This window comes from Esox lucius, chromosome 2 (genome assembly GCF_011004845.1).
Source record: "Esox lucius isolate fEsoLuc1 chromosome 2, fEsoLuc1.pri, whole genome shotgun sequence".
Lineage (NCBI taxonomy): Eukaryota > Metazoa > Chordata > Actinopteri > Esociformes > Esocidae > Esox > Esox lucius.
In genome coordinates, this window is record NC_047570.1 from 2,878,214 (window position 1) to 2,903,914 (window position 25,701).

The 25,701-nt window shown below is 41.9% G+C and overlaps 1 protein-coding gene across 1 annotated transcript in view; it reads left to right on the forward strand.

Annotated features, from left to right (window-relative positions):
- The window catches only part of si:ch211-288d18.1 (USP6 N-terminal-like protein), a 57,276-nt gene that overhangs the window by 727 nt on the left and 30,848 nt on the right, over positions 1-25,701 (forward strand). The window contains exon 2 of the mRNA XM_013131961.4: positions 11,530-11,603. Within this exon, the coding sequence (XP_012987415.2) occupies positions 11,538-11,603 (66 nt within the window). The 5' untranslated portion in view covers positions 11,530-11,537. The remainder of the gene's footprint in view (positions 1-11,529; positions 11,604-25,701) is intronic.

Sequence of the window (25,701 nt, forward strand, 5' to 3'; positions counted from 1 at the left end):
GTAGATCAAGGATTCCCTAGCTTGAAATATATAGGATTTTTATTTCTTCAATGTATCCCTTCCTAGTGAAATTTAAACAGCATTTTGTTTTACAATATTATATTTGCACTGTGAGTCTTTCTGGTAATGCAAAATTATGTCATGAAAAGACGAGCGTACACTTACATTTTAATCACTGATAGTAGATGACGCTCGATTTCATACAGAGTAACTTCTAGTTATTGCATTCATCTTAAGATAAGTAAAGGTAGGGGACAACCACAACCCAGTAGTAGGTCAACGCTATAAAAAGGTAATTGCTAGAAACACAGTATTTAAAGTGCCTCGCAAAAGTATCCAAACCCCTTACCAATTACCTCATATTACTGAATTACAAATGTAATTACACAAGGATATTACACTGATCACTGGCCTCCACCTGTGAACAACGAAAGTTGCTATCACAATGTCTGGCAGTAAATGCCACTGTTGAAGAATCATTGGTCCAGCTGTGAGTCTGAAGAAAATAGAGGAACAAAGAGTATTCTACAGCAGTTAGATATAAACTAATTAAAATTTGTACATTAGGAAAATGGTACGCAATAATATCAATGGTTTGAATATCCCATTAAAGAAAGTTGGATCAATAATCAGGAACTAGAAGCTGCATTATACCTTTTAGGCACTGTCAAGAAAGGCTGTCACACAAAACTAGAAAGTTAGTTGTGAGTGTAGAGACAGGGAGACAATCACTTTGAAAGAGCTACAGAGTCCATTGGCTAAGAACAGAATAATGGTGCACCAGTCAACCAGATTATGAGCTCGCAAAAACACTGTCCTTTATGGGATGGTGGCAAGAAAGAAGCCATTACACATCTAGACTTTGCCAGAATATATGGGTGGCCAGTAGTCAGATTAGTTCAAGATATAACTTTTTGGCCAAAACTCAAAGCACACTATGTGTGGTGCAAACCTAAGACGGCTCATACCTTAAGACAAACCATCCTTACAATGAAATATGGTGATGGCCTCATCATGCTTTGAGGAGGTTTCTCAGTTGTTAGGACTGGGTATCTTGTTAAAATTGCAGGAAGAATGGAAAACCGAATGCATGGGTGAAATTTCAGCAGGACAATAATCCTGAACACATGGCCAACGCATCTTTAATGTGGTTCAAGAACAAAAAGGTTATGGTTGACCTATAGTGGCCCAGTCAATTCTGAGATTAGTCCTATTGAGAATCTGCGGCACCATTTGAAACACAAGTGCCATCCATCCAATATCCTCAACAACCTGGAGCAAGTCTGCCAAAAATGGACCAAAATCACTACAAAAATCTGTGCTAAGCCGGTACATAGCAACCCTAAAATAATTAAAGCTGTTATTGCACTGAAAGCTGGCTCTACAAAATATGAATGTGAGGACGATGTATACTTATGCAAAAAATTTTTTTTTTACATTTTCATACAGAAATATCCTAAAGTAAAACCAATGTCAACTTGATATTGAGCTTCAGTCTTTTTAAAACATCAAGGTAATGTCTGTGTGTATTAACTGCCTATCCCTGGACCTATGTATGTTTGTGGATCAACTTCCTTTGGGCCAGATGTAAAGTCAATCAGTTGGGGAGGGACAACTGGCTATTTAAACCATCTCTAGTCTCTCTTCCGGTCTCTGCCCTGCCAACCGGGACATTCTCAGCAACTCCATGTGTCTGCTATGAATTCAAACCATGGACCACATACCAGTTTCTGGTAGATGCTTTGAATAGTATGCAGCATACAATGCTCTGTAATAGCTAGCAGACCCATTGCATGTGTCCCCTGACTATGTTCTTCTGAAATTAAGACCAAAAATAAATTGTGAGTGCATTGTTACAGAACAATACTTTATTAATGGTATCTCCCAAAAAAGGCCTCTGTTCTTTTAGTTAAATTAAGACCAAAAGGTGAGGTCAGGAGGAGAATCATTTTAGTTCCATACCTAATAAAACCTTTAAAAAAAATCTAAATACTAGGCGATGGTCAAGAGGGGGCAAATAGCTTTCTCATTGTAGACACTGGTTGGACAGACATCAGGATGTTGCCATAGATGATTGTGGCGCATAAACTCCAGCTGAAACCGCAATCGTCTCTCCTGCTGTGGTCTATCTTTGCCAGGTAGTGACCACTCTCTGCCTTGCAGACATGTTTCTGCAATGCTGAAATATTTAATACAGTCTAGCCTACATACTAGATGTTCAGTTCTACTTTATAGGGGACATCTGGATTGGATTCATGAGCTTTTAGACCTCCTGATTAATTATATATATTAATTGATCCTTAAAGAATATTACTTAGAAATGTGTCATAACCTTAGTTTATTGTACCCAAGCAGAACTTAAAATATTAGCTTGTTTTACTCCAATGTCTGTAAACAAGGGTTAGACTGTTATAAAATCATGCACACACTGTCTGTGGCACTCCAGAACCAAAATTGCCAGATTCCGTCCCAGCATCTTCATTAGCATGTGCCACACTGATAGCTATGCATGTCCCCTTATTATGAATAACATAATCACTATGTGTTTCTTCCCATAATGACATGCAGTTGTAAACAGTATGTGAGAGAGTCTCTACCCTCACTTAGTGGTTTAAAGCAAGTCACGTACCTTCAGAGATACTGGAGTGATAGAATTACATTTCCTTTGTTCCCAAACTGCCTTGCAAATAACCACCATTAGTTGGGTAATCCCGGCCTCAAAAAACAGCCCTAATCCAACTACTGGATGTATCCTGCTGAGGTCCAGATTTTCATTTGGGTCTTGGAGACTGTTGATGATGCAGCCCATGGAAAATGTGGATTAAGTAGGATTAGGCATATCCCGTTGACATGTTTATGAAATATAGTACAAACATTCTGGTACTGAAGGGATCTAATTTAAGACCACACTTTAAAACAAAAAAGTTGTTCTACGTTTATTTGCCTCAAAATGTACAAAATGTTTTCCGTATTTCAGAGTAATGGTGCAATACTTGTGAAATTACACAGATAAACCTGTATTAACTTTTTTTCTTGTAAAATAACTGAAACAATCTATATTAAGAAAACAATAATCTCTGGAGTTGCCCAGGGTGTGAAGCGCCGGGCGGGGGTTGGGATACTCACAAGCCCCCGGCTGAGTGCCGCTATGTTGGAATTTAACCCAGTGGATGAGAGGGTCGCCTCCCTACGCGTACGGGTTGTGGGGGGGGGGGGGTGAGTTGGGTCAGGGGGTGGGGGAAGACTCTGGACAGACCGGGAAAACCCAAACGGGTAGTGCGGGTGAACTGGGAACATCTGGAGGAGGCTCTCTTTCGAAAGATCTTCAACTCACACCTCCGGTGGAGCTTTTCTGGCATCCCTGTGGAGGTTGGGGGCATTGAACCTGAGTGGTCGATGTTCAAAGCCTCCATTGCCGAAGCTGCGGCGGGGAGCTGTGGTCTAAAGGTCTTAGGTGCATCAAGGGGCGGTAACCCTCGAACACCCTGGTGGACACCGGTGGTCAGGGAAGCCGTCCAACTGAAGAAGGAGGCCTTCCGGGATATGTTATCCCGGAGGACTCCAGAGACGGTTGCAATGTACCGACAGACCCGAAGGGCTGCGACCTCTGCTGTGAAAGAGGCAAAACAGCGGGTGTGGGAGGAGTTTGGGGAAGCCATGGAGAAGGACTTCCGGTCGGCACCAAGGTGTTTCTGGAAAACCTTCCGCCACCTCAGGAGGGGAAAACTGGGAACTATCCAAGCTGTGTACAGTAAGGGTGGAGGTAATTGGGCGATGGAAGGAACACTTTGAGGAACTCCTAAATCCCACTAACACGCCCTCTATAGTGGAGGCAGAGCTGGAGGCTGATGGGGAAGCATCGTCAATCTCCATGGCAGAAGTCACTGAGGAAGTCAAACAACTCCACAGTGGCAAAGCTCCGGGGATTGACGAGATCCGTCCCGAAATGTTGAAAGCTTTGGGTGTGGAGGGGATGTCTTGGATGACACGCCTCTTCAACATTGCGTGGGAGTCGGGGAAAGTGCCTAAGGAGTGGCGGACCGGGGTGGTGGTTCTCCTGTTCAAAAAGGGGGACCAGGAGGAAGTGTGGGTTCGCTTCAGGTTCGCGACCAAGATGGCTGGGTAACCTCAAAGCTCTCCGACGGTTTTCCTAAAAACAACCCTAAAACTTTTGGGTTTTGACTAAGTGAAATTTGACTAAATATGGAGGTTAGGGTTGCTACAAGGACGAGAAAGCCGAAGGGCACAGATCCTGTTACTGGGGATTTACAACAGGACAGCCGGAGCTGTTCTCCGGCCCACGAGGCCGATGGGCAAGGCATGGAGGAGGTTAGCTTGGAAAAGGTACTAGCCGAACTGAGAGATTTTAGACGCGACAACAAACAACAACTTTCGGAGATACAACAAGACTTGCACAAGACAAATAATAGGCTGGATGAAGCTGAGAATCGAATTGAGGTGATGGAATCAGCCATGCAGGCGGCTTCTTCGTTACTTAAGCAACTTTTACAACGCCAGGACAATATGGAGGCTAAACTTATTGATCAAGAGGGTCGCGTACGCCGAGAAAACGTAAGGATTTACGGTATTCCCGAGGGGGCTGAAGACAATAATATCGAAGGTTTCATAGATAAACTGCTTCGGGATTGCCTGGATTTCCCCCAGGACACGCAGATCAAAATTGAAAGAGCCCACAGAGCCCTTGGTCCTAAGCCCGTTGACGTCCTAAGCCCCGCTCCATCATTGTCAAGTTTGCGAGTTACAAAGTCAAAGAAGTTATACGTAGAGCCTGGCAGAAGGGACAAGTGCGATACAAAGATGACCGCTTTTATATGGACCACGATTACCCACCAGCTATTATCAAGAAACGTACGGAGTACAATCAAGCAAAAAAGGTATTGAAGGAGAAGAAAATTAAGTTCCAAACTCCCTACCCTGCAAGACTACGCGCCTTCTATGGAGATGAGACCTGCCTATACCAGACCGCCGCGGAGGCAACGTCAGACATGGCATCACGGGGGCTCCCAGTCAAAGTTATCCGTCCCTCAGTCAGCTCGTACCAGAGGGAAATACGGCGGCTTTCATCTTGGCATGCGGCTGGAGACCAGGACGCAGTTACGCCGAGAGGCATGCGCTCCCAGGAGGATGATGAGCCTCTGCGGCGGTTTGAAGAAAAGCTGCAGGGATTCAGACGTCTACCCCCTACTACAGATAAGTGATTCCCAACAGAACGTATTTAGACTGCTGCTTGTTCGAATAAGTTAATAGAAGCTGTCCTTTTAGTTTTAGCTGTGCTTTCATTCTACTCCTAACTAATTGTAAACTAAAATGTCGGGACATACGAACATTTTGAAGACTGGCTGAAATCATAATGCAGCCAATACAGTGGGCCCCACGCTACGTGATGAGCGGGTTCTCCCCTGAAAGGTGCTCTAACATCTCGAGCCCCTTAAAGGTTCAGTTTATTGGAACCTCTGATCTGGAAGCAAACCTAGTGCAAAGCAATGACATTTTGATATTTCATCATACCTTAGTTTTGTTCATGTTTTACTTGTTCGTGTTACAGGTGTGCATTACTTTTATTTGTTTTTGTATGGATACGTCTTCAGTTAAAAACATAGGAAACCATGGCTGACAAACATACTCTAACATTTGCATAATTTAATGTGAATGGGGTTCTTAACCCCATTAAGAGAAATAAAATATAATAAGTACACATTGCTATGTTACAAGAAACACATCTTAATCCCCTGGAACACGAAAAATTAAAAAGAATGGGCTTTTCTAAAATATATTACTCGTCCTATAAATCAGGTCATAGACGGGGTGTGGCTACTCTAATATCACAAAGAGTGCCATTTGAACATCTATCTGAAAGTACAGACAAAGAAGGGAGATTCTCACTGATAACTGGTAGAATAGAGTCCTAATAACACTGCTGAATGTATACGCCCCCCCAGACAGTGACATTTCATTTTATAGAAAACTATTTGATTTAATGGCACAATCAACTGGTATACTTATTTGTGGGTGGGATTGGAATATTCGACTTGATTTCAGGCTTGACTCCTCAAGACAGATTCCCCAAATATCTTTGCAGAAGAAAATTAAGATCCTTGTGTCATGGTATTGTGGACATTTGGAGGGATTTACATCCAACAAACCGAGATTATACCCACTTTTCCCATGCGCATACAGTATATTCTAGAATTGGTTTTTTTTTGTTTTTAAAAGGGATCGCCATAAGGTATGTAACTGCGAGATTGGTAACATTGATCTTTCTGACCATGCTCCTCTATTGCTAAACATAGAAATAAATGATAATTTCAAAAACACACAGTGGAGGTGAAGTGTACTGAACGATTTACAATTTTCCAAATTAATCAAATCTAACATAAAAACATTCCTAAAAGAAAACCTTAATGGTGAGGTAAGCCCAGAAATCGTCTGGGACACATTGAAAGCGGTCATGAGGGGTCAAATTATATAATTTTGTGTCCAGAAAAAGAGAGCTAGGCAAGTTAGATTATCAGAGTTAAATAGGGACTTAAAAGAGCTAGAGGGAAAACACAAGAGAGAATTAAAACCAGAGCTTAATATTAAGATGAAAACATTGAGAAATAATATTAATGCACTATATTTACAAGAAATACGAAAGAAGATGATCTATACCAAACAAAAATACTATGAATCTGGTGCTAAGTTTGCTAAACTCTTAGCGAGCAAATTACAAAAGCAACAAGCAGACAACACAATATGTAAAATAAGAGACCCGAATTCTAAGAGATGCATTTATAAACAAAATGAAACAGGCCTTTCAGAGTTACTATAAACAGTTATACACACAACCAAAGTTAAAAGATGGAAAACAAATCAAAGACTTCCTTGAACAACTTCATTTACCTGTTTTGTCGGATGATCAAAATCAAGGGCTGGTGGCTAGTATCACAGAAAGAGAACTATTCTATGCCATATCAAGGCTTAAAACAAACAAATCTCCGGGTCCGGACGGATTTACATCCGAATGGTATAAAACATTTAAGATAGAGCTATCACCATTCCTCCTTCAAATATTTAATCAGGCTCTAAAAGAGGGTAAGATGCCACCATCATGGAAACAGGCCACTATATCTGTAATTCACAAAGAGGGAAAGGACCGGCTTAATTGTAGTTCTTACAGACCTATTTCTGTTCTTAATATTTATTACAAGCTTTTCACATCAATTATTTCGAAGAGAATTGAAGAGATACTTCCACAACTCATTTCTACTGATCAGACAGGATTTATCCCGCAAAGACAAACTCATGATAATATAAGGCGTACATTGCATATACTAAACCATATTAAAAAACACCAAACACAAGCTCCAGTGATCAGCCTGGATGCTGAAAAAGCTTTCGACTCTGTAAGCTGGGCTTTTCTGTTTAGAGTACTAGAGAGATTTGGTTTTCACTCAGATTTTGTTAAAGTGATCAGGGCACTATACACACAACCAACTGCGCAGATAAAAATAAATGGTCATTTATCAAATACAATTGAACTAGAATGCGGGACAAGACAAGAGTGCGGACTCTCCCCTTTACTCTTCGCCCTTTATATAGAACTGCTAGCTCAATTATTAAGGCAAACAAACAGTATAAAAGGTATAAATATTTCTGGTGATGAACACAAGCTGGCGCTATACGCCGATGATGTGTTATTGTACATAAGTGAACCAAACACATCACTTCCCAAAGTATTTCAGACTCTAAGTAGCTTTGGTGATTACCCTGGTTATAAACTAAATGTAAACAAAACACAGATATTGACATTTAATTATAATCCTCCAAAAACAATAAGCGATTAATTAAATCTTAAATGGGATCGGACCATATTAAAATACCTAGGTATCTTAATCCCCAAAGATATAACTACTATAGCTAAGTGTAACTATAATGATCTCCTGAATAAAATAAAACTTGATGTAAAGAGATGGACCACCGTATAAAACTTGATGTAAAGAGCTGGCTCACTGTATAGAGCACATAAATACCTGGAGGAACCAAAATTGTCTACAATTAAACCAAGATAAAACTGAGATTATTGTGTTCGGCAACAAAAATGAAAGAATAAGTATTAGTAAAGAGCCCGGATTATCTTGTCCTTAAAACCAGGGATCAAGTGTGTAATCTTGGTGTTCTGACAGACTCAGACCTAACAGTCAAATCAAAGCGGTCACCAAAACAGCATTCTATTATCTATAGCCAGAATCAAAGGCTTGGTGTCCCAAAAAGACCAAGAGAACCTCATCCATGCTTTTATCTCTAGTAGGGTTGACTACTGTAATGGCCTCTTAACTGGACTCCCGAAAAAGACTGTAAAACAACTGCAGCTCATTCAGAATGCTGCTGCTAGAATGTTAACCAGGACCAAGAGAACAGAGCACATCACTCTGGTTCTTAAATCTTTGCATTGGCTTCCAGTCAGTTACAGAACAGATTTCGAAGTGGTGCTTTTAGTTTATAAATCTCTGAATGGTTTAGGACCCGAATACATTTCCAATATGTTTGAAGAATATAAACCGAGCAGGGCTCTTAGATCCATGAACACAGGTCAGCTAGTAGAGCCCAGAGTCCAAACTAAACATGGAGAAGCTGCGTTTAGCACTTATGCTGTACAAAACTGGAATAAACTACCAGAAGATTTTAGACATGCCCCAAACGTATACATTTTTAAATCCAGGTTAAAAACACTTCTCTTCTCACGTGCCTATGACTGAGCACTTAAACTTAACCACACTGTTTAGCCTTATAGCTTCCTATGTTTTGATCTCATTTTTAATCTTTATGTTTTCAAATTTTATTTTTTTATTATGATGTATTCTTTTGTTTTGATGTTTTAATTTGAGTATTTGTTTTTATGTTATTGTACTTTCATATATTTTTCTTTGTAAAGCACATTGAATTGCTCCGATGTATGAATTGTGCTATATAAATGAACTTGGTTGCTTGCTAAAAACTTTGATTTCTAGTTTACAAAAATAAACTTTAAATAAATGTATTATTCCTATTTGTGATACAGTTTGCACAAAAGTTTGAAAACCCTTGGAGAATTGGTAATATATGTACCATTTGTAAAGAAAACATGAGTGAGCAGGCAAAACACGTCTTTTATGTCTTATAGGATAAACATTCAACTCTAGGTCATAACAGAATGGCACAATCATAAAACACAACATGGCAACAAAGTAACACATTAACTGACCCCTGTTCAAAAGTCTGCAGTCCCTTAGTTCTTAATACTGTGTATTGCCCTCTTTAGCATCAATGACAGCGTGCAGTCTTTTGTAATAGATGTCTATGATGCTCTGAATTCTTGCAGGTGGTATAGCTGCCCATTCGTCTTGGCAAAATGCCTCCAGGTCATGCAAAGTCTTTGGTTGTCTTGCAGTGTGCCAGAAGCCAAATTACAGTGTGCCAGAAGCTATGAGGCGTGTCAAGGTCTTGTCAGTCATATTGTCGTTTTTGTGGCATTTCCATTGATAACTCCTCAGTTTCTCCCTCCCCTCAGGTTAAGAGTCTGGGTATCATCCTCAACAGCACACTTTCATTTCAAGCTCACATTAATAATGTCACCCGGTCTGCATACTTCCATTTACGTAACATCAATCGTCTCTGTCTGTCTCTCACACCCACTAGTACAGCCATTCTCGTTCACACCCTGGTTACATCCCGTATCGATTACTGTAACTTTTCTCTTCGGTCTTCCTCTCAAACTTATACAAAAACTAAAACTGGTTCAGAACTTTGCCGCTCGTATCATCACCAGAACATCTTCTATTAATCCACTCCTGTTCTTCAGCAGTTACATTAGATCCCAGTAAAATACTGCATTGATTTTAAGATTCTGCTCCTCACCTTCAAGACCATTCACAACCTCGCTCCTCTGTACCTCACTGCCCTCATTCATATCAACATACACACCCGTACTCTCAGGTCTTTTCCTTCTATTCACCTCACTGTACCTCTTGCCCGTTTAACCACTATAGGGTTTGGAGCTTTCAGCCGCTCTGCCCCTCTCCTCTGGAATTCTGTTCCACCAGACATCCGTAACATCAACTTGCTTTCCATTTTCAAAACCCGTCTGAAAACTCATCTTTTCACACTGGCATATCTAACATGATCACTATTCATCAGCTTATAGCAATGTTCATGATCACTGTTCAACTGTTTATAGCAATGTTCACGATCACTGTTCAACTGCTTATAGCAATGTTCATGATCACTATTCAACTGCTTATAGCAATGTTTATGATCACTATTCAACTGCTTATAGCAATGTTCATGATCACTATTCAACTGCTTTTAGCAATGTTCTGTTTGTTTTATTTTTATTGTTATTTGTGTCTTGTATGGTGACCTTGAGTGCTTAGAAAGGCGCCTAAAAATAAAATGTATTATTATTAACTCGACCATGCAGCTCATTTTTGTCCCTTTAAGAGTGTGCTCCTAATCTCAGCTTGTTACCTGTATAAAAGACACATGGGAGCCAGACATTCTTCTTATTGACGGGATCAAATACTTATTTCACTCATTAAAATGCAATTTTAACATTTTTGACATTTTAACATGTGTTTTTCTGGATTGTGTTGTTGTTATTCTTTCTCTCGCTGAAACCTACCATTAAAAATATAGACTGATCGTCTTTGTCAGTGGGCAAACATATAAAGTCAGCAGGGGATCAAATACTTTTTCCCCTCACTGTATTTGTTGTGTATTTTGGATTTTTGTCTTTCTGCATGACCCAGGGTTATGTCAAAAACATATGACCTGACGTTGTCCTTTAGAATTCTCTGATACAGAGCAGAATTTATGTTTCATTAAATAATGGCACTTTTTGAGGTCCCGAGGTAGCAAACCATCCTTAGAACATCAGTGTGTGTATGTCTGCAGATTTGTGTGTAGGTGGGTTCAGAGAGAAGAGGAAGGAGCAGGAGGGAGGTGGGGGTTAGCAGGCATTTTCATCTGCACAATGGCATGACTCTTGGTTCCCAGGGGATTTATATTACTGAAGCACTCAACCGACAGACACACTAATATCCTCAAACAATCCGTCCGTCTCCATAGTGTTCTGCTTCTTAAGTCAGTTTTCTATTGCGTTCAGGTATTAAAATCTACTGTTTTTACTTTTTCTTATTCAATAGACTCATAGATAGTGATCAACCTTTTTTTTCCAACTGTCCCACTTAAGTCATGTGAGGTGCATTCAGCCATATTATTAGTGTCAATATTGAGCTGAAAAGCAGACACAGTCTGGCCTCGTCAGAATTCTGTAGAAACTGTGGCAAAGGAATGCTACAGGCAGTGCTCAGGCTCATGTATTTCTACAATAGTAAATTAATTGAAATAATTAAAACATCATAGCGAATTAATTAAAACATCTATTCTGCTTTATAGAGATTGATGTGTAACATGTAGAATTGGCTTACTAGCATCATGTACAATGACGATAATTTCCAATTAAACTTTGTTTTTCATTTTCCCTTTCAGGTGTTGACATGAAGAAAGACATTGAGACGTTGATTGCAGAGGAACGCGCTGACATCATTTTAAAATATGATACGGTGGGTGTCTTTCAACCAACACAGGGTTTCATAATGTGGTAAACTGTTTTTAGATTTGTCATGCTGTGGGGTTGCAAATGTATAGGCTTTTATTTAATCGACAGTCGACAGTGTAAAACATCAATAAATCGCTTCATCTTATTTAAAAAAATTGTCTATGACAAAAAATCTCTGTCTATGACGAAAAATCTGAAAACAAGCGCAACATTCGTATACCTACTTGATAGATAAAAAATGGAAACAGTGTATTTTAAAACAGAAATAGTCAAAATATCAATGAAAAATAAGTCCTTTTAAACCTAGAACTGTATTTTAAAAGAACAAAAAAATCTATTGGACAATCGGACATCTGCATTTAAATACTCCTGTCAACCTAGCCGACTCTTGAAAATACTCTGTCAAACTAGCTGCTAAAAATTGTATGCGTGGCTGTACGACTATACTCAACAACACGGAGCACTCTGAAAGCAGTCTGGCGTTGCATTCACACTATTCGCAATGGGGGCGATTGCTCAATTCATTTCAATGACAGGAAGCGTGGCGAGCGAGTGGCTTGTGGGGCATTGCGTGAGAGGTGAAGAAAAAGTTCAAATTTTCCAACTTTAAGCAAATCACTATTTGTTGGGGACTGACCAATCACTGCATTTTGCGTAGGTGGTTGTGAAATGCTCTTTTAAAAGAACTTAAACAGAATTAAACTTTTGCAGTCCTTTTTAAAAAGATGGACGACTTTTAGTAGCAGTGATGGGATTCCCTGAGCTGTAAGGTTGCATGCTATTTGCCTACAGAGCCATAAACAAAAAAAAATGCAGTGTGGGGACAGGTGGCCGAGATAGTTGGTGCTTCTGGTGTCAATATTAGATACCTTAGCTGTCTGGTGGCTACCTAATTCTAGCAAGCTGGTTTGCTAGCTAGCATTGCAGGTTGTAAGCCATCAATGAGGCATATGAATTGAGTGAGATATATAAAACGTAAACATTTATGTATATTCCAATTTTAACTATTGTAATGATCTGATGTTCCTTCATTCAAATTTGCAATTCTCACACCTTAATACACAGCTTACCTGCTGTTAAGATGCTAGTTCGCTAGCGTTGGCTATGCGAAATTTCACGAATAGTGTGAATGCACCGTGAGTCGCAAGACAAACGTGTCTTGCTCAGTCAGTTGAATGTTTAGTATTTCGAGATACATTAAGGAATTAAACAATTCCCGAAGATGCAATCAATCAATCAAATGTATTTATAAAGCCCTTTTTACAACAGCAGTTGTCAGAAAGTGTTTTTACCGAGATACCGGCCTTAAACCCCAAGGAGCAAACAACAGTAGTGTTGAATTTCAGTGGCTAGGAAAAAAGAAGGCCGAATTTTAGGAAGAAACCTAGAGAGGACCCAGGCTCAGAGGGGTGACCAGTCCTCTTCTGGCTGAGCCAGGTGAGATATTAAGAGTCCAATTGGAATAATTAATACATTAATCTGGGCTAAATCCAGAGTCTGTTTAAATTTAGACTAGGTCAGAAGTATGACCAGATGGAGAAGGACAGGGACATCAATGGGCCCCCCAAACCAGGTAATCCGCAGGTGTGGACCAGGACCTCATGTCCTCCTAAAGTTTAAAATTCAGAAAATGCATTCCTCATATCAACAACGATTTATAGTGGAGAAGGAGAACTTAGTGGGGAAGGAGAACTGACCCAATCCCCCAGCACAATAGTATAGCAGCGTAAGACCATGGAACTGAGACGGGGGCATCCGGCGACACTGTGGCCCTACCTGGGGGAGGCCCCGGACAGGGCCCAACAGGCAGGAAATCAATCCACCCACATTGCCAGGCATCAACCAAAGGGACACCCACCAACCGCAACCAACCTGAATGAGGGCCGAGTATTGCCAGCAGAGAGACAACAACAAGCCAGTGACTCTTCCCCTGAAAGGCATTGGAGGGAGGGCATCCCAGTGGCGACGAGAGCCCACCTGGCAAGACAGCAAGGGTGGACAGTATCAAGCCTACTGGTCACCTTCACGCCCCCGGGCCAGGCTACACCTAATTATAAACCGTGCTGTAGAGATGATTTTTTAGTAGACACTTGAAAGTTTGCACTGAGTTCGCATTTCTAACCTTAATTGGCAGATCATTCCACAGTAGTGGAGCTCTATGAGAAAAGGCCCTGCCGCCAGCTATTTGTTTAGAAATTCTAGGTACAATTAAAAGGCCTGCATCTTGCGATCGTAGGTTACGTGTAGGTATCTGGGCTTCTCCATGCTTCATTGAAATATATAACTGTGTGTCATCAGCACAACAATGTACAATGTGATTTCGGATTACATCGCCCAGAGGGGGCATATATAGTGAGAACAATAATGGGCCCAGAACCGAGCCTTGAGGAACACCAAAGCATACCTTTGACTTGTCAGAGGATATGCCATCTACACTAACAAACTGATATCTTTCAGATAAATAAGATTTAAACCAGGCTAGAACATGTCCACGTAGCCCAATATGGGTTTCCAGTCTCTCTAAGAGAAGAGAGTGATCAGTAGTGTCAAAAACAGCACTAAGATCAAGAAGCAACAGGACGGATGCGGAACCTTTGTCTGAGGCCATTAGAAGGTCATTTGTTACCTTCACGAGTGTAGTCTCAGTACTATGATGGGATCTGAAACAGGACTGGAAGATTTCATAAATGTTATTTGTCTTCAGGAAGGCATTCAGTTGTTGGGAAACACATTTTTCTAAGATTTGTGAGAGGAACGGGAGTTTTGATATTGGTCTATAATTGTTTAATAATAACAATTTTGGATTGTTTTTTTTCACCTCAATCATTTTTCTAAGATTTGTGAGAGGAACGGGAGTTTTGATATTGGTCTATAATTGTTTAATAATAACAATTTTGGATTGTTTTTTTTACCTCAATCAGGTTGGAAAAATAAACTGATTGAGCAGACGTGAGTGATTTTCGGTATTGTAGTGACTAGTCTGAATACTTCCAACTTGGTGGAGCGCCACTTTCGCTAAAATTTTCTGGAGGCTTGCTTAAGTGCTCTAGTATTGTCTGTGTACCAGGGAGCAAGTTTCTTGTTGCGTATTTCTTTTGTTTTTAATGGTGCAAATATGTTTAATGTATTTCGGAGTGTTAAGTTTAGATCCATCGTTTACAGATTTATTTACTCCATCGTTAATGAGCGAACTTGTAAGAATATCGAGGAATTTATTTGTAGTCCAAGAATTTATAGTACGGCTTTTGAAACTCATTGTTTGCGGAGTAAGTGGATTTCTTGTTTTAACTGTAAATGCAATAAGACAGTGATCCGATAATCCAGGATTTTGGGGGGAAATTATTAGATATTGCGATGCAATAAGAAAATGTTTCAGTGTTTATACATCTGATCCGGACATCTTTTGAGAAGAAATATGAATATCCTATTGGGGTATATGTACATTACTATAATTTGATGCTAAACCGCAGTCTCATTTTGAACTATCTCCTCTATGGACACAACACAACGCATTGAGAGACATTTCACTCTATGAAATTTCTAGAAATTTAAATATAGCATAGCATAGCATAGCATAGCATCATCTTCCGCTTATCCGGGGCCGGGTCGCGGGGGCAGCAGTCTAAGCAGGGATGCCCAGACTTCCCTCTCCCCAGACACTTCCTCCAGCTCTTCCGGGGGGACACCGAGGCGTTCCCAGGCCAGCCGGGAGACATAGTCCCTCCAGCGTGTCCTAGGTCTTCCCCGGGGTCTCTTCCCGGTGGGACGGGACCGGAACACCTTCCCAGGAAGGCGTTCCGGAGGCATCCGAAACAGATGCCCAAGCCACCTCAGCTGACCCCTCTCGATGTGGAGGAGCAGCGGCTCTACTCTGAGCTCCTCCCGGGTGACCGAGCTTCTCACCCTATCTCTAAGGGATCGCCCAGCCACCCTGCGGAGAAAGCTCATTTCGGCCGCCTGTATCCGGGATCTTGTCCTTTCGGTCATGACCCAAAGCTCATGACCATAGGTGAGAGTAGGAACGTAGATTGACCGGTAAATCGAGAGCTTCGCCTTGCGGCTCAGCTCTTTCTTCACCACGACAGACCGATACATCGACCGCATTACTGCAGAAGCTGCACCGATCCGTCTGTCAATCTCCCGTTCCATCCTTCCCTCACTCGTGAACAGGACCCCTAGATACTTAAACTCCTCCACTTGAGGCAGGCACTCTCCACCAACCTGAAGTGGGCAAGCCACCCTTTTCCGACTGAGGACCATGGCCTCGGATTTGGAGGTACTGATTTTCATCCCCACCGCTTCACACTCGGCTGCAAACCGTCCAAGTGCTGAAGGTCCTGGCTTGAAGGGGCCAACACGACAACATCATCCGCAATGAGCAGAGACGAAATTGTGTGGTCCCCAAACCTGACACCCTCCGGCCCCTGGCTGCGCCTAGAAATTCTGTCCATAAAAATTACGAACAGAACCGGTGACAAAGGGCAGCCCTGCCGGAGTCCAACATGCACAGGGAACAAGTCTGACTTACTGCCGGCAATGCGGACCAAGCTCCTGCTTCGGTCGTACAGGGACCTGACAGCCCTTAGCAAAGGACCCAGGACCCCATATTCCCGAAGCACTCTCCACAGTGCTTAAAAAGAGTCTGCCATCCCAGAGGCACTGTCCCCGACTGCCACGCGATGTTGCACAGGCGTGTCAGCCAAGACAGCCCCACAACATCCAGAGACTTGAGGTACTCGGGGCGGATCTCATCCACCCCCGGTGCCTTGCCACCGAGGAGTTTCTTAACCACCTCGTTGACTTCAGCCCGGGTGATGGACGAGTCCACCTCTGAGCCCTCATCCTCTGCTTCCTCAATGGAAGACGTGACGGCGGGATTGAGGAGATCCTCGAAGTACTCCTTCCACCGCCCGACGACATCCCCAGTTGAGGTCAACAGCTGCCCACCTCTACTGTAAACAGCATTGGTAGGGCACTGTTTCCTTCTCCTGAGGCGCCGGATGGTTTGCCAGAATCTCTTCGAGGCCAGCCGATAGTCCTTCTCCATGGCCTCACCGAACTCCTCCCAGGCCCGAGTTTTTGCCTCCACAACCACCCGGGCTGCAGTCCGCTTGGCCTGTCGGTACCCGTCAGCTGCCTCTGGAGTCCCACAAGCCAACCAGGCCTGATAGGACTCCTTCTTCAGCTTGACAGCATCCCTTACTTCCGGTGTCAGAAGTCCAATAACTGAACACCGCTCGGGTTCAGATCAGGGGGGCCGTTCCTCCCAATCACGCCCCTCCAGGTGTCACTGTCGTTGCCCACGTGGGCGTTGAAGTCCCCCAGTAGAACGATAGAGTCCCCAGTCGGAGCACTTTCCAGCACCCCTCCCAGAGACTCCAAGAAGGTCGGGTACTCTGCACTGCCGTTCGGCCCGTAGGCACAAACAACAGTGAGAGACCTATCCCCGACCCGTAGGCGCAGGGAAACGACCCTCTCGTTCACCAGGGTAAACTCCAACACATGGCGGCAGAGCTGGGGAGCTATAAGCAAACCCACACCAGCCTGCCGCCTCTCACCATGGGCAACTCCAGAGTGGTGAAGAGTCCATCCTCTCTCAAGGAGTGTGGTTCCAGAGCCCAAGCCGTGCGTAGAGGTGATCCCGACTACCTCTAGTCGGAACCTCTCAACCTCACGCACCATCTCAGGCTCCTTCCCCGCCAGCGAGGTGACATTCCACGTCCCTAGAGCTAGTTTCCGTGTCCGGGGATCGGGTTGTCTAGGCCCCTGCCTTCGACTGCCGCCCGATCCTCTTTGCACCGGCCCCTTATGGTCCCTCCTGTGGGTGGTGAGCCCACGGGAGGGCGGCCCCATGTCGCTCGTTCGGGCTGGGCCCGGCCGGGCCCCATGGGGAAAGGCCCGGCCACCAGGCGCTCGCGAACGAGCCCCAACCCCGGGCCTGGCTCCAGGGTGGGGCCCCGGCTGCGCCATGCCGGGCGACGTCACAGAAATTTAAATATAAAAAATTTAAATATATAATGAATCTCTATGGAGATGTATAAAATGTAAATATAGATGTTAATGCTGCCACACTGAAAGCTACATTACAGGCTCAATTCCCACAAGTAGTTGATGATTCAACTAAATTTGAGTTAAAGTAGGTCCCCTCTATATGTACACCACATATAAAGAATCCTTACTGTATTATTGTTGAGAAATTTGCATTTATAGGTATCTCTATGGAGACATGGATGTTGTCACATTTAAAGCTACATTACAGGTTTAATTCCCATAATTAGTTAATGAGTCCACTTTATTTGAGTTAAGGTAGGTCCCCTCAATAAGAACACCACATGAAGAGCAATATTACTGTAGCATTTTGGAGAATTTATAGTTATAATGTTTCTCTATGGCAACTTGAATGCTGCTACACTTAAAGTGCTGCTACACTTAAAGCTACAGTAACCACCTAATTCCCATAATTAGTTAACAGTTCTACTAGATTTGAGTTAAGGTACGTCCCCTCTGTGTACACCACATATAGAGCAATTTTACTGTACTGTAGCAATTTGGAGAATTTAATATTTAAAGGTATACTGCATTTCTATTGAGACATGGGGGCTGTCACACTTAAAGATACATTACAGGCTCAATGCCCATAATTAGTTAACAATTCGTATTGATTTGAGTTAAGGTAGTTGCACTCTATGTGTCCATGACATATAGAGCAATTTATCTGTAGGAGTTTGAAGGTATAATGCATCTCTATGGGGACTCCAATGCTGCTACACTTAAAGCTACAGTAAACGCTCAATTCCGCTCACATTTATTTTAACACAGTATTTGAAATGAACATTATAATTTTTTTAAATCAAAATGATCACAAGCAACACTTATTTTTGCCTGCTTAATCTTTGATTGGTTTATACCAGTAGATGTAGATTATAGATTGTAGAATGTAGATTATGCAGAGGGTTTCCCCCAACTACAGTAGTTATATAGTACTACTTAACTGAATGTCGATCAAATAAATGGTCATTGATCAAATTCTTATCAACATTTATTAAATCTTCGATTAATCATTAACATCCCCATCATCTGCACTTTCAATCTTTAAAAAACAGAACAAAGACACCCAAAATTATCTCTAACGAATGTCTCCATGGTTAATTGAATCTTAGATAAATAACACTCATGTTTTATTTGCATCAAAATAGGGCTGTGAAAGCCAAACAGCAAAGTTGTTGTTACAGCATGCCGACACTTATGCAGATCTAAGAGAGATGGAAGTACATACCCTTGTTCTCTGAAGGAATTAAGTAAGAATGGAGTTCCAACCTTCGGTGGCATTGTGCGCTAGTCTGGTCTCACTTGAGCTCCTCTGTTCCTTTCTAAAACAGGGTAAAGTATTTTTTTCACTTCTCTAATAGGAAATATTTTGTCTGAATTCATAACACATCTTTTGTGTTTGAAATGTCCAGAGATAAGCCTACTATAGGGTATACAAGACACACATATAGGTCAGATGTCACATAGGTCATCGTGTTTTAGAAATTAAAGTGGTTAATGCATGGCCATGTTTGGCATGTGCGCAACCAGTAGGCAAGTCTGAGTGAAAGAGGAGCGGATATTTTCAACCTTCTTTTGAAAGTGGATGTCAAAGTCATCTGCAGAGAGAAAAAATGGGGTTTCCTGGGGTAAGAGGATGAAGCAAGGAATTTCTAGTGATTAAAAGGTGGCTTTCGTAGCAGATAAGGAGAAAGAGAAGGAAGCAAGTAGGGATTGTAATGAGGCTAGTTTATTCAGAATTTTTTTCCTTGAATTTTCACTCAGCTGCTTGAAGCCCAGTCCTGTGAGCTCGCTTGTGAATCACCTAGCCACAGAGCAGGAGGGATTGGCATGCCAGCCGGGATGAAAAAGGACAGGGAGAACGATTTAGGAAATTGGAGAGATGACAGCATTGACCAGAACTCATCTGCAGTTAATGTTTTAAGTCAATGTTTTTGTCATAGTGCGGTGAGCAGCAGCGCCACCGTGCCATAATTTCCACACCGACTACCCCTGCCTGCACCTGGTTCCTTGTTCAAGCAACACTGCACTACACCACCTGTTGTGACAGTTTTAAATACTTTTTTTTACAAAATGATGAGTGCTTGAGATGTTGCCCTTTTAAACGTTCTAATTGGTCTGTCTATTTGATTGCATTGATGTATGCTTTCCTTATACTGGCTGTAGACACTTGCAGTACTATCTCCCTACCCTAAACTAGCTAATATTATTCCAGTATTGTTCGGTAAGGGAAGACAAGGAAGCACCTGTTGGGTGTGACTGAAAAATCTATTGAATCTGCATGGACCATAAGGAATGTTTCCAGCACCTTCTAGCTGTTCTGAATTCTAGCTGTTCTGGAGGCAATCATTTGTCCTACTTGATACTAGGTGTACCTAACACCGATTCTCAGAATTTGTAAGGTTGTTTGTGTACATATTGGTTTTATACACCGATCAGCCGTAACATGGCTGTCAGGTGAAGTGAATAACACTGATAATCTCGTTATCATGGCCCCTGTCAGTGGGTGGGATATATGAGGAATATTGTGTTGATCCCCCTGACCCATTGAGGCATGGACTCCACTAGACCTCTGAAGGTGTGCTGTGGTATCTGGCTCCAAGAAGTTGGCAACAGATCCTTTAAGTCCTGTTAAATGCGAGGTTGGGCCTCCATGGATCAGACCTGTTTGCCTAGCACATCCCATATGCTTGATTGGATTGAGATCTGGGGAATTTGGAGGCCAAGTCAACAACATGATCTCGTTGTTTTCCTAAAACCATTCCTGAACCATTTTTGCTTTGTGGCAGGGTGCATTATCCTGCTGAAAGAGACCAATGCCATCAGGGTATACCGTTGCCATGAAACGGTGCACATGGTCTGCAACAATGCTTAGGTAGGTGGTACGTGTCAAAGTAACATCCACATAAATGGCAAGTCACAAGGTTTCCCAGCAGAACATTGTACAAAGCATCACACTGCCTCCACTGTCTTGCCTTCTTCTCATAGTGCACCCTGGTGCCATGTGTTCTCCAGGTAAGTGACACACACACACCCGGCCAACCATTGTAGGTGCTTTTGGCAGTGGACAGGGGGGTCAGCATGGGCACCCTGACTGGTCTGCATCTACGCAACCACATACCCAACAAACTGCGATGTACCATGTGTTCTGACACCTCAGAACCAGCATTAACCTTTTTAGCAATTTGAACTACAGTCTTTTTTCTGTTGGATCGGACCAAACGGGCCAGCCTTCACTCCCCACATGCATCAATGAGCCTTGGCCGCCCATGATCCTGTCCCCTTTTGATAGGTACTGACCACTGCAGACCGGGGACACCCCACAAGGGCTGTTGTTTTGGTGATGCTCTGACACAGTTGTCTAGGAATCACAATTTGGCCCTTGTCAAAGTTGCTCAGATCCTTATGCTTGCCCATTTTTCCTGCTTCTAACACATCAACTTTGAGGACAGAATGTTCACTTGCTGCCTAATATATCCCACCCACTTACAGGGGCCATGATAACGAGATTATCAGTGTTATTCACAAAACAATAATTACAAGATGGAGGTAGGAATGGCTCTCACAAATTGTATAACATCTTATGGTTAGCCCACTAACATTGGCATAGTAACAATAACGGTTAGTCAGTTAGTGCCATGGTTGGCAGTGATAGCATGCCAACAGTTTGGTAACTTGCACTAAGACAGGCATATGTACAGGTAAGGCTCTTTGCTATATAGTGCCATTTCCAGTTGATGTGTGCCCATTTGTCTCTGTGACATGCATCACGCACACCAACGGGCAAGCGTCCATCTTTTGTTCTTGAAAGGTCTGTGCTTGGCCCTGCTCTGAGACCTTTAAGTGATTTTTTCTATTCTCTGCAGGTTCCGTGGCTTTTGACGGGCAATGGTAATGATGCAATGTGTGTGAATTGTGTTCAGAGGATCGCTGGTTTGAGGACCATGTGAGGCGATCGGAGCAAAACAGTTACAGTAGCACCACCTATCCAGTAGGCTGCTTGTGCACATGGAGTTTGTTTACAGATGAGTAGCTAAAGCCCCCTATACATGATCACCGTCAAATGGGGTTTCCTTCAGCTTTGCCATTTATTTGCTATGGAGCAAGCATTCAAATCCACCCTAATGAAGATCAAGGCGCTGACTGTTGATCATGTATAGGGACTATAAATGTTTAAGTAAATAACTTCTTGAATACATTGAGTTGTGCATTAATTAATGTAGCTCTTGCAGTAGCATCTCTAAACCAGCTAGCTACTGGTGCTTGAGGAGTTGGTTTACGTTAAGCAAGCTGCGGGTTCCCCAGCTGTGATGGAACATGCCATGAGTGTCACCTTGAAACCTTGAGCTAAATGCTGCCCTAGTCAAATCCAATGTATTGAAATATACAGAAGTTCTCTGTGTACTATTTTTTAAATAGTGTGTACTACCAAGCAATTTTTTAAAGCTACCTGTTATAGGATTCTCAGCAATGTCTTACCTTCCCTTATTCCTACTTACTGCAATTCTGGGTGAATTCCAACATGCATTCTGTACTATTCAGTGGTATAATAGAATACTATTTCATACAATCTTTTGCCCATTATCCGTGTTTTATAACTGCCGTCTTAAGTTGTTTTAAAGAAAGCATTGTGCAAGATAAGGGACATTTTATAAATAATATACACTGCTCAAAAAAATTAAGGGAACACGTAATCATCACAGTATAACACAAAGTCAATTAAACTTCAGGGACATCAATCTGTCCAGTTAGGAAGCATAAGTGATTGTGAATCAGTGTCACCAGTTTTAGTGCAAATGAAAGTGACAAAAGGTGCACTGGAGAAGCAACAGCAAGACAACCCAGAAAATGGGAATGGTTTTGCAGGTAGTGGGCACAGACAGTTGCTCTCTCCTTATCCTTCCTGACTGATTATTCTCAAGTTTTGCATTTTGTGTCCTTTTCACTACTTGTAACATGAGGCAGTACATGCATCGCACAGGTAGTCCAGCTGCTCCGGGATGACACATCCATACGTAACGTCACAAGAAGGTTTGCTGTCTCTCCCAGGACGGTCTCAAGAGCATGAAGGAGATACCAGGAGACGGGCTGTTAAACGAGGAAAGCTGGACAGGGCCGTAGAAGGGCATCAACCCAGTAGCAGGACTGGTATCTGCCCCTCTGTGCAAGATGGGAACAGGAGGAGCACTGCCCGAACCCTACAAAATGAACTCCAGCGGGCTACTGGTGTGCATGTTTCTGACCAAACTGTGAGGGTGGCATGAGGGCCTGACATCCTATAGTGGGACTTGTACTCACAGCCCAGCATCGTACAGCTTGATTTGCCAGAGAGCCAGAGGTCCCCAGAATTGTCAGGTCTGCCGTTGGTGCCCCGTTCTCTTCACATATGAGAGCAGGTTCACACTGAGCATGTGACAAACATGAAAGAATCTGGAGACACCGTGGTGAACGTTATGCTGCCTGCAACATCATCCAGCATGACTGGTTTGGCGGTGGGTCTGTGATGGTCTGGGGAGGTATATCCAAGGAGGGTCGCACAGACCTCCACGTGCTAGCCAACAGTACCTTCAAGGTAGGGCTGCACGATTTGGATAAAATATTGAATCGCGATTTCTTTGACAAATATTGCAATTACAGTTATTATTTGCGATTTTCAAACATGGGTGTAAACAGGTAGATCATTTCACTTAAAAATATTCATCTGGTTGCCTTTAACTGTTCATTAAGTGTAATTGTTCTTTTTGTATGCTTTTTAAATTTTATTTGTACAGTTAGGGTTAGAGACTCTCTCCACCTCCATACAATCGTATTTTGAGTGTAATTAATTTTCCAAAAAAGAGAAAAAGAAACACCTTAAACAAAGTTGAAGATGAATTTGACGGATAACATTTATTTCTTAAAATTTTCTATAGAGACTGCGATAATATCGTTACCGTGAATTATTTTGGCTGCGATAATCATGTAGTGAAAATCTGATATCGTGACAGCCCTAATACACACACACATTTATTCTAGTAATTAATTAGTTCCATCCCTTTAGATACCAAAGAGGCAACCATCTTTCCCAGTAGACTAAAATATTTTCATTACCAGCAGCAATATATTTCTCGGTCTTACTATGATTCTTTACAGCAAATTTGAATCAGTCGAGGCTCAAGGCGTCCACCGATGTGGTCATGAAAATGAATGTTTTACCAAGGAGAAGAATCATGTTTTCAAATGATTGAGCATTGCCTCTCAGGTCACCCAATATGACTCTCTGTAAACTAACTTCCAGGGTGACTCTATGACACAATAACAAATCTTGAACTTGAATCCAGAATTATGCCAAAATCTATTGTTTCTGTTTTTTCCTGGCACACAGGTGACTGCTCAATTCCCCATAATCCAATAAATTGTTTGGTGGCCAGAATTCTATACAGCAATTTAAACTGAAAGGTTTTCAGAGACACATCAATAGTTGTTTTACATACTAGTCCAAACACTTGGTGCCATGGGATTGGAATATCAAGAAGATTTTTCCCAAATGTTTTGAATATTGTAGGGTGCCGCAGTCAGACTTTTTGTAGCAAGATGGAAGAGATACATTTTATGATTTATGTTAGTCTGGTTTATCCATGCATGATCTTTAATAGATGGGCGACCAGGAGATTCATTGCTTTCTAGAGATTTAATTTTCTTTCTCCATTTGACTGTTATGGCTGCAATGAGTGGGTTATACCTCTGAAATGAGATTGTTTCACCATATGCTTGTTTGAGTTGCTCATGAGTGGTAAGTTTCTTTGTTCGTGATGTCTTTAAGAAACAAGATACCCTTCTTGTAAATGTTTTCAATGGAAATTGCTTTATTTTCAATTAATATATTTGAGTTTAGCCATATCATTTGGTGTAAGATTTATTCAAGCTGTTCATGGGGTTGGAATTGGAATTGTAACCAGCTTTGTATAGATTCCTTCATAAAGGTCGATGTTTCTTTAAATATGGGATGGCTTGTCTTATTAGTCTACTTGAGAAGCAATTTGAATTCATATATAGTTTGGGTGTAATTAGGCTTTAAGTGACTGATTCAAAGCTCTGATGTTTATTTGTTTGACATTGTCAGGAGTGCATACAGGCACATGGGGGCCATACATACTACTGATTCACATATTACTACTGAGTCATGTGATGAAATACACGCTAGTTGGAGCAGCCTGTGATTTCAATTGTTTTGGTTGAAAACTATTCATGCACCATATATAATCAGTAGCCTGGTTAATCAAAGGGTATGGGTCAGACAGGTGCCAAATTAGAAGGTTTGTTCGTAGTTAAAAGGGGGTACATAAGTATAATAATAATATATTATAAAAAACGTTCGAAATGGCTCCTACACCAACATTTGAGAGAAATTAGGTTTTTGTTTACAAAGAACACACGGTTCTAGTCTGTGCTCTAACCTGTCCAGCTACTGTTCAAGAAACTTAGGGATACTCTTGGACATCCTTGGCACTCTGTTTGACCCAGATCTGCTGTTGATTATCTTGGGAGTTTCAGAGGCCCAGAACAGATTACCAATTCCCCAGCATTTCTTAAAATTAGATTTTGGCAAAACATTTATCTTGTTGTCCCTTCAACTAACCGCTAAGTTCAGTGAATTGGCAAACACCCTACATTTAGTGAAAAATGTAGGATGAAAATTTTACCAAATTTGATAAGATCTACCAGCCTGTTTTCTCCTATTTGGAACATTCACCCTTGCAAAGTATTTCTGATTCAAAATTGTGAATTTAACACCCTGCTGTTTTTGCGTATAGTTGTGGACCTGCCCCTTCAACTGAGCAGTAGAGCTGGGAAGGGGTGGCAGGTGGGGGGAGTAGTGGGAAATCTTTCCTGTTGTATCCTGTTATTTTTTTTTTTCCTCTGTTCATTTTCACCTCTGTTTTTTATTTAAATTGCTTAACAAAAACAGCAAACAGAATATTTTTTCTAAAAAACGTATCCTGAACATGTCATGGAATTATCCCATCTGACAATATCACATGCCCTGTTGCCCATCTGTTCACACAGGAGGAAGA